Source organism: Cataglyphis hispanica, chromosome 13 (genome assembly GCF_021464435.1).
Source record: "Cataglyphis hispanica isolate Lineage 1 chromosome 13, ULB_Chis1_1.0, whole genome shotgun sequence".
NCBI classification, from domain to species: Eukaryota; Metazoa; Arthropoda; class Insecta; order Hymenoptera; family Formicidae; genus Cataglyphis; species Cataglyphis hispanica.
In genome coordinates, this window is record NC_065966.1 from 782,906 (window position 1) to 799,043 (window position 16,138).

A 16,138-nucleotide genomic window follows, 5' to 3' on the forward strand; every position below is an offset into this window, starting at 1 on the left:
CAATGATAATTCTCGCTCCAGTGTTTATGAAGAATTAAATTTTATCATTATCATACCGTCATTATATTGCATACTTTACACAATCATTTTTCATTTCGTAATGCGCAAGATTTAAAAAATAACATTTGTAGCAAAACTTATAATAGAATAATCATTTATATGATACATAAATGATCAAAGAATAATGCTCATATAGAAAAAGTAATATAAGAAATTAAAATTACTAAAAAATGGAGGGAAAGAGGATTAATTAAAATTTTTTAATAAAACACAAAATTGCAGAATTAATTTACATTCACGATTATCATAATCACAATCAGTAATATATGTATAAATGTTTCATTCTTTAACTGTTTATAAGCAAAGGATTGCAAAGTATAAATATACGTGTAAGCAAACAAACATCCCAAAATAATAATAAATAATAAAACACGTCATGATAAATTCTCACCAAACAAAGAAAGAAAATAAATAAAATAAATAATATATATATATATATATATATATATATATATATTAAATATTAATATTAAATATTAATATATATTAAATATAGATTAAATGTATACGCTCAGGATTGACGAATAAAAATGCATTACTGAAGATGCAAATTTCTCGATTGTCCCAAACACTTGATGGGCCAAGTGGAAACTGGTTAATTGACGGATAAATTCTTATACATCTTGTAGATCAGCGCGTCGGTCGTTTTCTCGCTGAGCCCCTTAGTGGCAAAGTCATCTGCAAGCATTGCGGCGACTGCCTCCGCAGCCATTAAACCTGACGGAGGAAAGTGAATAAGCGTAAATGAGAGATTAACATCGCGCGGGATCGGTTAGTTGCGGATCCGATCGGTCGCGTTCGCAAGAAAGTGAGGAGGACTTTTACTCTCACGTGAACCCTCGATATATGCAATCGGTCAGCTCAATCTATGATATCTCAGAATATCCGCGAGATTTTAGAATTTCGCACGATTGTATGCGCCGCTCGATTATTCGTTTGAGATTTTATACATCGTTTATATAATTGACAAGACATCTGCCCGATATCGTCATGTAGCGAATCGACGTTACTTTCCAAGAAAGAATTCGGCTTCTCATTCTATCAATTACGGAAGAGCAGTGCGACAGTCGCGTAACAAACACAAATGTGACTTCACGTAATCATCGAGACCGGCTTCGAAGCAACCGGTTGATGTATTTTGACAGTTAATAGCTATTTTATCGTTTTCCTTGTATGAGTGGATGCATGTTATTTATAATCGTCATGTACTTACTATAATTGAGAATAACTTGCACCGGTCCTGCCTCATTCATACCCTGAAGACTGATCTTCTTGTCCTTGGCGGACAATTTGGCTCTAGCAGCACGAACAATCATCAATTCTTCGTCCATTTTCTTTAGTTCTAGTGTAAAATCGCCTACTACGTCGGCTGTTAAAGCAACAGAAATGTGACAAATTCTCATTAATTTTCGCGCGTAATCTCATGAAAAGTATTGCGTTCGATTATTTCTTACTAAAGTTTCCGGTAAACAGGCCATTGCCACGTAACATCTCCTTTCCTACTTTTCCCGTAAGCGTGTATTGAGACTTCACGCGAAGCAGCGGGACGCGAATTCTCAAAATGACAAGCATCCCGTCGTCCTAAAATTTTTTTTCAGAATATATAAGATGTAGGAACAAATTTTTTTCTTTCCCTCTCTTATTAATTCATGAATACATCAGAGAATATTGAAAAAAATTTCTTAAATAATTCAAAATGTGTGGATTTAAATAAAATATTTAGATTTTACTTTATCAGTTTCTTCGGGATGCGCTCGCTTCGTTCTCTTCGTATCATTTAGATTATTATTTCTCGCGTCCATTCCACCATAATGATAGATCAACTGCATTGCTTCTTCAAAGTATCCTTGCTGCTCTTGATAAGCCTTCGCATATCTAGTTAGATTCTTTAAATTTTTAGCTTCCATTGCAGCTTTAAACATGTCATTCCTCTTCCTCAAGGCTTCGCCTTCCGTAAAATTGTGAATAATAAATCTTGTATTTTCCCGAATGTCCTGAATAGGAGAATTCAAAATATTTTGCGATTGCACAAAAATTGATAACTTAAAAAAGAAAGAGGAAGAGAGAGAGAGAGGGAAAAGAATAAAAAAATACACGAATAAAAGAAAATAAAAAATACCTTCATGACATCCTCAATCCCATATACTTGTCGATTTTCTACGGGATTATTACCAAAGTTACCGAAACGTCTCATACTTCCGTTAGCTTTGTCATCCGCGTAGACAATATCGATGTAACCCGTTCGCTCTCTCATTACGTTTCTCGATAATTTAATGTTGCTCGAAGGTGTAACGTTTGATCGGAAAGACTGTTCTCTATTAAACAACGTAGGCGCTCTTGCGTCACCCTGATTTTTCAACCTAGTCTCGACTGTTTCCGAAGCAGAAACCTGTTTTAATAAATTTTGTTGTTTGAAAGTTTCTACATATATCAATTACACTACCACTAACATTACTTCAGTCTAAAATATGCGGGAGGCTTACGTAAAATTATTATGTAATGTATACAAACAATAATAATTTTATAACGCATAATTATTCGAATTATACAAAAAACAATTAAATAAACCCCAATCAAACCTCAACATCCTCAATTCCTTTTCCATATCTGTCATTGGCGTCTTGTCGTGGCTCATATTTCCGGCTGCCTTTCTGATTTCCTCTAAACTGGGAACCCTTTGTATTCTCACAATCAATTATGTCTTCACTGATTCGTGAACCTCCCTGATAACCTTGAACATCTCTCGCTCTCTGTGCATAAATAGGTTGAACATAAGTCGGGCGCTTGAAATCTTCGAAATTCCCGACTTTTGTCTCAAAATTGCTCGACGCTTTTAAACTGCTTCTATGAAAGTCATCGGAACGAAGAGGCGTCCGTCGGTTATACTGTTCATTTTGTTCAAACATTCTGGAACTATTTTGCTTTTCGAAACGAGCTTCCTGATAATGCGAAGACGGTTTGATATCAACGGTTCGATTCACGGGCGAAACGACGTCTTCGAAACTTCCTTTTGGTATATCAGGTTCTCTCATCATGGTATGGAATCTGTATCTGATAGAATCCACGTCTCTCATATTGCCGTAGCTCATATAGCCTGCCTCGAATTCGCTCAAGTCCGATTTAGTTCGGCCGCGAGCGACGTGGATGCTCTCCAAAATCGATTCGTTGAGACCGACAATTTCCAAATTCCTCAGGATTACCCTGTAACTGGTCTCACCCTCGGATTGATCGACTTTGATTACCGGCACTCTCAACGGATCCAGCTTGCGTATCTTCGCCAGATCACCTGATACCGTCTTGTTCCAGAGCACCCGGGACATTTCTAATAAGGCGCATCTCGTCAAAGTTATCGTAGAGAATAATAAAAGTATATGAAAGATATTCTGTGACTTTAATCTTTGCATTTTGTCTTTACAAATAATAATTTGGTGGCGACAGTGATTTTCAAATTTCCGCCAACTTCATTCGTCGATAAAAATATCGAATTTGTCGTATCTTATTAAGATTGAACAGAATTGATTTTTCAATAAGGCACATCGATCTCCCAAACGTAGATTGGTTTATAAATCAACACCAAGATAATGCTGATAATAATGAATATCAGCAGAAAGCATACAAGTATCATATACGTTAACATTCGATTCAATATATATTGAGTTCTCGTTTTTAATACTCGACGATCATCTTGGAGATAACAATTTTTTACAAAATCAAAAAATATTGAAAATGTCTAGAACAAACTTAGAGCAAAACTGTCGACTGCAAGCCGATGATGCATTCGCGCAAAGTTTTTATAGTCGATTTATAGTGGAAGGGCATGGAAGATCTGGGCCATGGACCAATCTTATATGATGCTGGCTAATTAAGCGGCTCTTAGTCAGACGTTGATATATTTTCTTCGGCACGCACATTTTCTTAAATTCTCCTATTACGCGGTGACATAATGGAGAGCAAGGTCCTCGGACGGCCTTCTGTTAGGCGGGAGATTAAAAATTTCAAATAAATATATTTTTATCGAGAATTATACAGACATTGAAAAACTTAAATCAGAAATTGCACCACAAAAATGGAACGCAAGTTATTTCATGTCGAACAAGCACATTAACTCGTAAATAAAGGAGAGCAATGTGAGAGGGGGATTATAATCGCTCGATCAGCGCATTGCGATAATCGATTGTAAAATTTTTTTCAGCATTTCAACGCATCAATGAGTTATTTTGCTTGCGGACTTCATCGTAGCCACAATGCACTCAAGCGCGAACATATTTGCATTTTTGCTGATAATAGTTGGCTTTATCACAGTGAGAGCTCGAAATATACGTAAGTAAAACTCAGATTGCTTTGTAAGATAGTTTTTCATTTATTTGATTATATTATTGTATAATAATTTATCTTGTATAAGTGTCTAATAAAATATTGAATTTTTCGAAATCCAATATAATTTTACATACATAAGAATTTTTAATAAAATATTATAACAGAGAGTAGTATGCTATATCAAATCTCGTTAATTTATTTTCTAACAATTTGTATATTTTGTTTAAAATGTTAAATATTATACTATTAATATGTTAATCACTACATTATTAGCATATTTTAACAACAAAAGATTTGCAAGAAAAATTACAAATAAAATATATCTATTTTCTTCTTAGCGCCATTCCTGAAGATATGTCACCGCAATGATCCGAATCTAAACGAATGCGTAAAGCAAAGCGTGAACTCGTTAAGACCTTATCTGAAAACGGGCATTCCAGCATTACAAATACCACCTTGTGAGCCACTTCGCGTACCACAAATTGAAATCAGCCAAGCAGTTGGTCCAATTTCCATCACATCGACATATACTGATATCGAGGTTCAAGGTGGAACAAATTTCACCTTAAAGAGTGTCAAGTAAGTCCCGCATTCAAATCAAATTAAAATAAAAAAAAAAATGAGTTATACAAAACTTATCCTGCAAAAATCCGAGTTTGTAAAACTTTTCTTATTTACTTAACTTTTAATTTTGACTCATATCATTATGTGTTAAAATTATTCATATCATAAATTCTATTTGCACGCAGAATTTATATAACATTTTTTTTTTTTCAGAATTGATATTGATAAGGATCGCGTTAGATTGAAACTGTACCTTCCACGTCTTGAAATGATCGCGCGCTACAATATGAACGGAAGGATCATGCTGCTACCAATAACGGGAAACGGATTGGCGCGTGGTAATTTCACGGATATCGAAGTGATAGCTACTGTTCAAGGTGAACGTTATCAATCTCAAAAAACTGGCGAGATTCATTATCGTGTGGTCGACTTTTACGTAGACTTCGATGTTGGAAACGCCAATATTTATCTGGATAATTTATTCAACGGCGATGGTACTTTATCCAATGCTATGAACCTCTTTTTAAACGACAACTGGAAAGTTGTAGCGGCCGAAATTAAACCAGCTCTCGAGAATACCGTTTCAGACATATTTAAAACGTTCTCGAATAAGATTTACTCCAAGTTTCCGCTCGATACATTATTACCACCCTAAATATACATAGTCGTTTCGTATTAATTTTTTTTACCGATATTTATAAAGTTTTAAATATAGATAAATCTATTTATATACAAAGGCTGTCTATAAAGAAAGCAAAAAAGCGCCCTAATGCGGTGACATCGTTCGGTTTTTTTCTGGACAGTTCTTGTACATAGACTTACAATAGATATCGTAATACAGAATTATGTACAATTAATATTATTAGCATCAAGGTACTCGATAGATGTTAGATGTTATTTTAATTTTTTATAACTTTACTTTTATTGACGTCAAAGCCAAGTTATTGCGTTACAAGAACAAGTTCGGTATTTAAATCACCTATTACAATTACATACCACTACAAATATATACATTGTGTACTTTTTATTAAATAAACTAAGTGAAATGTATTATATAATTAAAATACTTTCCTTTTTTAATTTACGCGTTAACTTATATAATTTAATTTAATATAATATTTAATAGTATAATTTAATATATGTACAAATATATATATATATATATATATATATATATATATATATATATAAATTATATTTTTAATAAACATACATATTTATTTCTCTTAAAATCAAACTCTCTTATTTATATATGTAATTATAATCTTTTATTTATATATACATTAATATGTAACGCTTTACAAAAAATAATTTTACGCCAAATATTTTATTCCTCGCATTTCTAATTTTTAATTAATATATAAATTTGTATATATTTTTTTATTACTTAAATTATTTAATTCAATAATTTATCATTCGACGTTTTGTTAATTAATTTTGTTGCTTAAATTATGCAATCTAAGGAATCATGTTTTATTCTGTTTTTCACCAATTACAATAGATTACTTTGTATGTCGTGAAATATTCTTTCGATAATTCTATTTTAATATTTGCTACATATAAATAATTTCCTAATAATATCTTAGATATTCAAATATTTTAAATATTATATAATTTAAATATATTATTATATTTATGATCTTCTTTGATATAAAAGTTTCTTGCCCCTTCAAATTATTAACCATTATTACAGATAAGTATATTCGAAAATCATTTCTTAGGATGTCAGATTCTCACGAACTTCCTTGAAACGACATCTAATTATAACTTATTTATTTGAGAAAATAGTGTTACATATATATGTCTTTTATATATATATATATATATATATATATATATATATATATATATATATATATGAGACAATTCTTATTTTTAACAATTTGCATTTGTGTAAAGCGACTTTGTTTTACGCAAAAGTCCTGTTTTCCATTTTCATTCTTTTTCATTGCAATGCTCTTATCTCTCTCTCTTTTTCCCTACATTTTTCCCCTTTCTCTTCGTCGCGACAAACTCATCTCTTACAATGTAACTACATAATCATATTATTATGTAATTATCGCAATCCTTCTTTAAAGAGTTCTAAAATTCTAGTTGCTTCACGCTTAATTATTATTTACGTTTCAACGACGTAAAAAAGAAATTATTCTAACTCTACAATTCTTACTTTTAAAAACACAAAGAAAGATTAAAGTTATGCTCGAATGAGCTATCGAACATTGTAGAATAAAAACAATATAATTGATTTTTTTATTGATTCACAGTTTAATGCGAGCAGTTATTGAATGATTAATAAAATTATGTATTATATATAATTATAAAAAAAAGAGATTTATAGTTATCCTTAAATTGTATACGTCAGTTCAGACATTAATTTAAATTAGCAATGACAATAATATTATAAGACATTTGTTATAATGCAATCACTAAATTGTATAATAACATCTGTTAGTTCGTATGTAGTAAGTGTAACTACAAAATATTTTAATTTGTTTTTAATCAAATTATCATTGGTTCAATCTTTTTATAAATCAAGAAAATCATTTTTTTAATTTTCTTATGAAAAATAAAAACATATTAAAGATAGAAGATAGAAAGATAGAAACATATTAAACGTTAATTATGACGTTGATTGTGACATCAATTGTGACTAATAATTTAAACTTTATGTGAGCAAAATGTGTTCTCTATACACATACAATGTACACATTTACATTCATGATTACAATATTTTAATTGCCAATATTTTCATATCACTGTCAATCTGAAAAATGGAAAATCAATAACGTTTTTTTCCTTCCTTTTTTTTAGTGATGTTCAGTGGATAATATCTATGTAACTTATATATTTGTGACACACATACACACAATACAACACAACACATGCAACACAATATGCGACTCATCAACGTAATATATTGAAATAGGAATGCAAGTGTGTGTGTGTGTGTGTGTGTGTGTGTGTGTGTGTGTGTTCTTTTTTCCTTTACGTTTAATTACATTTTATGCATAATACATTATTTCTCATAAAACTTTTGATTGAGATGCAAAATGCAATGTATTATATTTTTTAAATATACCGTGTTATTTGATATTGGCTTTAACTACTATACTATTATGTAATATTGCATTTACATTATTTTGAAATTATATATTATTAGCAAAAAAGTACATATAAAAAAATATACATTGCAAAAAATTTATGAAAATATTAATTTTAATATCTCTTTAATTATAATAATAAACCGCAATTATGGGGGCAAAAAAAAAATAAAAATAAAAGTCATATTCCAGCAGAAAATTTTTTCAATTATAAATGAAGAATTATGTATTTTTATAAGATAATATAGACTATACATAATCTTATAGATATAAATAGATCGTCGCAATTTATAGATCGTATTATTATATTATATTATATTAATAGATCGTTTGCAAATTTCGTATGCAGTCGGTCATAGAAGATCGATTGCTGAGCACATTATCCTGGTAAATGTGAAAAGAGGTGGTGACGATGACGGTTTCTTAAAGTCGGTAGGCAGTAGTGGAGCTTTCTCAGAGTAGGGGAATCTCCATATAAGACAGGATATGAAGGGGTCCCGTCCTTAGTTTATCACCAAGTATAGTCGTTTAGTCATCGGCGCAGCCCTTCGACTCTTGTTCTCCATTTCGCATTTGCAATTTTTCTCTCGATTGTATTGATACCGCGATATATATCGTGATTATGATTACTCTGCAATCTTCGTGCCAAGAAAGTTGTCGTTCTTTGAGTTAAAAGTACGATTCACACGCATAGATACGAGTGCCTTTTCGAGTAAGTGTCCCTTGTGAGGGATAATCATACGGCATGATCGCTAAAGATGTGTTCGCATTTTTACAGACATAATCAGAAGGAGGAAGTGAAGAGTGTCGTGCTTTTCGGGAAAATTACAAGCCAGAATGACATTCACGAGGGTGGCTTCCGTCCTGCTTCTGGGACTCTACTCGAACATCTTACTAGTGTCCTGTCAGGATCAGAATGTTACGGAAATCAACGTTACGGAAGCCAACGTTATGGAGCTCAATGAACCGGATTTCGCCACTCGTAAGATCTGTGTCAAAATGATATTTCCGTCTATAAACTGGCATCCGCCTTGTCCTTCACAAAGTCACTTGTTAAAAACTGAGACATTGGATTGACATTGATTACTATGCGGCGTGCGAGTTTATTAGTCATATATAGGTATTGCAATAATAATATTCATTAGTCTCTAATCTAATTTCTAATCATGCCGCAATGTCCGTATTTTATTTCTTATTTTAATTTCTTATTTTTTCTTATCTTCTAACAACGACTATTTTTAGCAACAATTTTTAAAAATGCTAACATTATCAAAGCACGCATTAAAATATTTCGAATATTCGTCAATTATATATTAAAGCTTATTTCTAGCTTTTCTATCTATTTTAATTTCTTAACTAGAGTAGAAAAAAAAATATATTTTCAATATTTGCATTTTTACTGTTATTTACACACATAATATTAATGATTTAATTTATATTTTTAAATTTTGCATTTTCAAATAGTTGTGGTTTTTAAAATGTTATATAATTATTTAATAAATGTTATTAGAAATACTAACGATAAAACATCACAAGAAAGCTAACAGCTTCTTTCATGCATTTCCAACAAAAGTTTATGTTATTGTTCTATTTATGATAATCTTTGCTAATAATATAATTTGATAATATAGTTATTTCTAAATTAGATTACATTTAGCCTGCATTCGAATTGATTTAAAAAACAATTACTTTTTTTGTTTCTTTCATTGTTATTTATTTTATTTTGATAAATGCATAACCACATTGATTACGCGTACAAAAGATAATAGGAAATGATTACATACGAGTGTAATCTCGCTTCGTGTTTTCATTCGCATTTTTTTACCAAACATCTCGAGCGTATCTGCCTTTCTCTTTCCTCACAGTTCAAAGAGGTATAAACAATGGATGCAGCGTATGATTACGGAAGCTCGTTGTCTTGATTGCACCTGCATTTTCCGCGACTGTTAATTATCTCGATACTCTTTCACGACATTTTCACAGTTTGATTAGAACGATATCTAATGAAATCTACATTTTCTCAAATCATTCTCAATTAAATTTTTACTCGTGTGCTAAAAAATTTGTTACTATTCTATGATAATATATTATTTTGTATTTATAATACAAATCTAATATTAAAAATAAAATTATATCTTTTTACAAATAATATTAACCCAATATTAACCTAATTAAAAAATTTATTATACACATTTATAAGATGAATCAGAGCTGCGTTACTTTTAAAATTATAAATCAAACACATTTTAATCTTGTTTCAATATTTATATTTTGTTATATTTTTCTATAACAATTTTAAATTAATAATTGTAAGCAATTAGGAAAAAGTTTATGCGGCAATATATTATAAATCTTTAGTTTTAAATATTTATATAACAAGAATGATTTTAATATTATAATAATAAATTTTCCCATTTATTTATGATAATTATTGAAATATGCATATTATATGCAACTTAAAATTTGTTTGTGAATTAAAAATATCGATGCACTCGAAAAATTGAAAACACAGATAAATTTACTATCAATCATGCGATGCTGCAAATGAGACTCAATAAAAGCATTTTCATCACTAATTTAAAAGTGTGTCATACCGAGTGAATGTCACATTCACAAATGTGTGCCAATAATAAAATGGATAACATCACACTGTAATATTTTCCCTGTTATGATCATTCTGTTTTGCATGCAGAAATTGCACTTGCCACATCATGACGTGCTCTTTTCGTTCAACATTCCTAAAAATAATAGTAGCCGAGGCTAGCAAAATAATTGGCATATACAAATATGACGCAAAGCTATGTGCACGTTGGTTCTCATCGATATAATGTCTCGGAATATGGCGTAACGTTTCTCAACGGCATGACGAAGGTTATGTCAGTGATTGCGTAATTCTTGATGTTAAGGATCGGCGGCAATCGTCCGGAGAAAGTACCGGGCAAGTGTTACAACGACATACGCAAAGCACATTACCTAAGCGACGACATTTTTTCTCGAGAAAGATAAATGCTGTCCGCCAATCGGACTTTAAACATAAAGACTAAATTACATTTCTTTTTTTATTATAAGTTTTTTGGGCACAAAATTTTTTTTATCGTCAAGAAGTCAATTTATGTTTAAAGGAGATTATCATTTCTATTTAATATTTCTATATTAATTACGAGACATTTTTCTGCAACATAAATTATCAAAATTTTTCATTTAAATTTTCGTTAAATCAAGTCTAATTTGTAAGCTAATTAATCTTTATTTAATAAAAAAAAAACTAATTAAAATATACAAACGTTTATAATTAAAAATAATTTTGATAATATTCTGTTGTCAAAATGTGTAACTAAAATAAAATTTGTACCTTTGATTAAACATTTAAAAATAAAAAGCATATTATCACAATCAGCACTTCCAGAAAAGCAAAACAAAAAAAATTTAAGAATTAAAAAAGTGTGTTTTTTTTTTATTTTCGTAGAATTTATGTTTGCGACCAAAGCTTGATATTGTACTTTTTCTTTGACTTTCATTATACGTACGTTCGTTTTTGCGGGTATGTTTGATCGAGCGCATATCATGAGTGAAAGTGACGACGTAATAGCCAGGTGGACCAGATTTTTATACGAGACATAATATCGATATGAAGATACCAACGCATTTCAGCTCTTTGGCACAGATTTTAATTACGTCAGCAAAGGTCAAAATGTCGTCATGCTTAGAAACATTTTAGTCACCTAAATTTTTTTTTTACTTATATCTCTCAGATATTGAATATATTATCGGTGAAAATAAAACTTTATTAATTTGCGATTTAAAAGCAAGTAGGATTATTTATGCATTCTTTACTAAGAAATACAAAAAGATATATATTTATATTACTGCAACATTTACGTTACTACAATACAACAATGCGTGCAATATTTACTGATTCATTTTATATGATAAAATTTGCTAATATTAAAAAAAAATTATATACAATTAAAAGACAGATACATCTTTCCAATAAAATAATCAATTCACATACACACATATGGGAAATACAATATCATCATAAGCTTTCATTTTTTCACTAAAAAATAAAAAACTAAGCAATTGTCGAAATCGTTAAATAGAAGTCATTCAATAAAAAATTTTCTTTTAATAGAAAATTCCAAGTCATTTAAAGTCTCGGAAGTATACGAGTATAATATACGAGTATAATTATTTTCTACGATTGACATTTCTTAAATTTGAGCCGGTAAAATAGCACCAATTGACTGTTAGCCTTGTGAGGTCATTGAAAGTGAGAGTGATTGCATAAAAGATATGAAACGAAGCAGGAAGACGTTGCAGAATAATTCGTTAAAAAATGGATGTATGCATGTTATTCTGTGTTAAGCATAATTTTATGTTAATTGTGATTTCCATTAAATCAAATTAGTCTTTCAAAATGAAATCTCGGCAAAACAAACGAAAAGAAAGCGATATCGATTTAATTTCTCGATTTGACAGCTAAATCCGAAAGCTGGATTACGCATTGAGTTAAAAAAAAATATACTTAAAAAAGATTTATATATATATGTATATATAGACGAGTATTTATACCACCAAACTGGCATATTTATTGTTTTATCACGACGTTTCGACCATATGATTTTGGTCCTTATCAAGTGAACTAAAATAACAATCAATGTAATGTAATGTGACTATCATTATAAATAATGATAGTCACATTACAAATGAAATAAACGGAATTATACTACCTGCGTTATAGTTAAAAAATAGAAAGAGAAAAATCGAAATGTCAAACTGACATTGTGTCAACCACTATGTTTGGGATACTGAGAACGACTAAACGACCTTTATTACTCTATCGTATATGTTGTTTAAATTCTCTGTGTCTTTTTGAGAGTTAATAGTGTTGTCAAATTTTTAATAAATAAATATATATATATATATATATATATATATATATATATATTAATCTTTTTAAGTATTTTTTTTAACTCAATGCTATATATATATATATATATATATATATATATATATATATAAATCTTTTAATATTTTTTTAACTCAATGCTATATATATATATATATATATATATAGACACTCGATACACTTATTGTTCGTAAAATGTCACAATAAGTACATCGCTAAAACATCATATTGTATATTATTATTATTATACTGTGCTTATTATTAATTACGTAATTCATTGCGCAATGTCTGGTCGCGTATAATTAAATTTTTTTTGCAGCCGAATACATATTACCGTGCAGCAGAAAAGATCCAAAGATTGACGCGTGTTTTCTTCGCACGCTCAATCATATCCAACCATACTTGGTGAAAGGTGAGTAAAATGCACGTGCCCATCGTGCAAACACATATACGATAATTCATTAAATCGACAAGCTGATTCTCAATACATTAATAGTAATGTAATACTAATACATTCTATACATTATAAAGATATATTACTTGAAGTAACAGATAATTAAACATATATTACTTGAAGTCAATCATGCACGATTTATTATCTTGTTAAACAATCAATTTTGATATATTTTGTTATTACTTCTTGCAAAATATTCACATAATCTGATATAAAAAAAATAGATTTATACATCGAGAAGCTAAAGTGCAATCCATAGAAATTTTATTATCGTTCAATGTATAATATATTTATCTCAACCAAACTTTACTTTTGACCTCTCTTTTTTTATCGAATTTATGTAACGCTTCGGTTAATGCAGTGGACAGATCAATTAAGCTTGTAGGGAAATGTTAATACTAATTGTTACGTAAAGCATGTTTTCGTGTTGTAAGAATGTACCGTAAACTTTCGTTCGAGATCAACTGTGAAATCTTACGAAAATTTGTACAATTAATTTAGATCTTCATAATAACGTTTTTATGTAATAAGTAAAGTCATTCTAATCATTATTATTTTTTTCATTAATTTGTATGTATTCTTGCAATCTTCATTTTTTTTTTTTAGAAAGAGAAAGAGAGAGAGAGAGAGAGAAAGAGGATCGAATATACTTTCTAACGTAAGTTCTCTTTAACAGGTATTCCAGAGCTGGAATTGCCTTCAATCGAACCGCTAGTGATTCCCGAATTAAAGATAGAAAATGGTCAAGGTCCGGTGCGTATTAGAGCGTTCTTCACTAACATCACAGCGATAGGGCCAGGAAATTATAGCATCACCAAAGTAAGAGTAAATATATCATCGTATAGGATCGATCTTCATCTATCGTTGCCTAAGATTGAAGTTCAAGGAAACTACGATATCAATGGGAACGTACTGCTTTTTCCCATACAAAGTCACGGAAATTTTTGGGCATTATTTGGTAAGTGTTTTCAGAAAAAATTAATATATTATAATACAAAAATATAATATAATTGTATAATAAATATAATAATTATATAATATAATGTAATAAAAGGCACATTAATTTTATAATCCTTTGAAATTTATATGTAAATAGGAACTTTGTTATATTATAATAAATATATAATGTTAGCCTCAATCTTTTCCTTGTTTTGTTATATTTTAGGTGATGTAGAAGGAATCGCTCGCATACAGGGTGTCGAGGAAGTGAGAAATGGCATTCGTTATCTGAACATTGTTCGATTGCTAATTGATTTCAGCCTCGGCCGAGTCAGATTTCGCATAATGGATCATCTAAACGGTGATAACGTGATCGGACAGGCGATGAACCAATTTCTAAATCAAAATGCCAAAGAAATAATCGAAGAGATGAGACCGGCGGCTAGTGCTAGTATTGCCAAATATTTTAAAGAATTTTTGAACACCGCTTTCGGCAAACTGCCCATGAAAATCTGGATGCATGATACGTAATGATTTTTCATTCTTAATAGCTTTCTAAATTCACACACATAAAAATTTTTCCTGCAATACTAATCTCCTGCGATTAACAAGGTTTAAAAGTACAAACCAAATTGCCATTTTAGTATTAACAATTTTTTTTTTTAAACAGTATCAGTATTTTTGTGATAGACTTTGCCTTTCAAATCTACAAAATAGGTAATAATGATGAAATCTATTATAATTAAAGTGATTCAAAAAAATTTAATTTTTAAATCGGGAGTGTAAAATCGACTTCCAAATGTCATTTGATATTATTAAAATTAAGTTAATAACTAATTAATAAAATTATATATATATATATATATATATATATATATATATAATATGTAATTTACCAATTTTATTAGTTATGTTAAACATTTAATTTGTACGTGTGTGGATTATAGCATTACGATTTATATTTAAATGTGCATGTTTAATAAAAATAATTATCACGTTAAAAAATGACTTTTCACAACAAGATAGATAAATATATCTACCTCGAAATAAAGAATCTTAATTATGACACTTATAGCGTTTTTATTTTCACTAAGAGAAAATTATTTCTAAATCAGAAGATATATAATTAAATCAATCCTAAGCTAATAATATGGAAGAAATTAACATAATTGGCAATAAGAAATTTCACAGAAACCTCTCTTACTTTCTTCTAGACTTTTTAAAATTTTCCATATAGTTTTTAATTTTATTTTTTATTTTTATTTATTAATTGTATATAACTAAGATATCTTGAAATGCAAAAAATGAAAGAAAGTTTATTGCATCAATTAAATTAATAACTTTAATTATTCATTTATTTTGCATACAAAGACAATTTTTATTAAATTTAATCTCTTAAGATCTAAAATAATTTAATCGTATCAATAATTAGGATCATGAGTTGTCGTGCGCTATATACAATATATAAAACTTTTTAAACGTGATAACTCGAGAAATTATATATTTTTTTGTTTAAAATATTTAATTTGTAGTTTTTTGTTTGTCATTCATCATTGAATTATTACATATAATATGTCGTATCACAAAAATTTTTGTTTTGTAAAAATTGTAATTTACATTAAAAAAAAAAATATAATTCTGAAATCTAATATAATTTTGAAATCTAATATAATTCTAAAATAATATATCATGGAAGGGGGACAGGGCAAGACATATGGAAAGAAATAATAAAAAATACAGATAGACACGGAGGTGCCGTGAGCGGGGTTAAATCGGCTCCAACTTGCCGGCTAC

General features: G+C 29.4%; 3 protein-coding genes across 3 annotated transcripts; 2 read left to right on the forward strand and 1 right to left on the reverse strand.

Moving 5' to 3' along the window:
- Positions 1 to 620: 620 nt before the first annotated feature.
- On the reverse strand, positions 621 to 3,464 carry LOC126854145 (uncharacterized). The gene is made up of 6 exons (XM_050600563.1): positions 2,640 to 3,464; positions 2,180 to 2,449; positions 1,791 to 2,054; positions 1,515 to 1,641; positions 1,274 to 1,429; positions 621 to 777 (listed from the first exon to the last, which is right to left on the reverse strand). Exons 1-6 carry the CDS (start codon positions 3,462 to 3,464, stop codon positions 656 to 658), a joined length of 1,764 nt encoding a protein of 587 aa, XP_050456520.1. The 3' UTR covers positions 621 to 655.
- Positions 3,465 to 4,294: 830 nt separating this feature from the next.
- On the forward strand, positions 4,295 to 6,071 carry LOC126854190 (protein takeout-like). Its single transcript, XM_050600640.1, has 3 exons — positions 4,295 to 4,380; positions 4,716 to 4,956; positions 5,155 to 6,071. The coding sequence occupies exons 1-3, from the start codon at positions 4,305 to 4,307 to the stop codon at positions 5,594 to 5,596; spliced, it is 759 nt and encodes a 252-aa protein (XP_050456597.1). The 5' UTR covers positions 4,295 to 4,304; the 3' UTR covers positions 5,597 to 6,071.
- Positions 6,072 to 8,542: 2,471 nt separating this feature from the next.
- On the forward strand, positions 8,543 to 15,351 carry LOC126854167 (uncharacterized). The gene is made up of 5 exons (XM_050600610.1): positions 8,543 to 8,754; positions 8,821 to 9,024; positions 13,271 to 13,363; positions 14,082 to 14,363; positions 14,571 to 15,351. The coding sequence occupies exons 2-5, from the start codon at positions 8,880 to 8,882 to the stop codon at positions 14,873 to 14,875; spliced, it is 825 nt and encodes a 274-aa protein (XP_050456567.1). The 5' UTR covers positions 8,543 to 8,754; positions 8,821 to 8,879; the 3' UTR covers positions 14,876 to 15,351.
- The last annotated feature ends 787 nt before the right edge of the window (positions 15,352 to 16,138 follow it).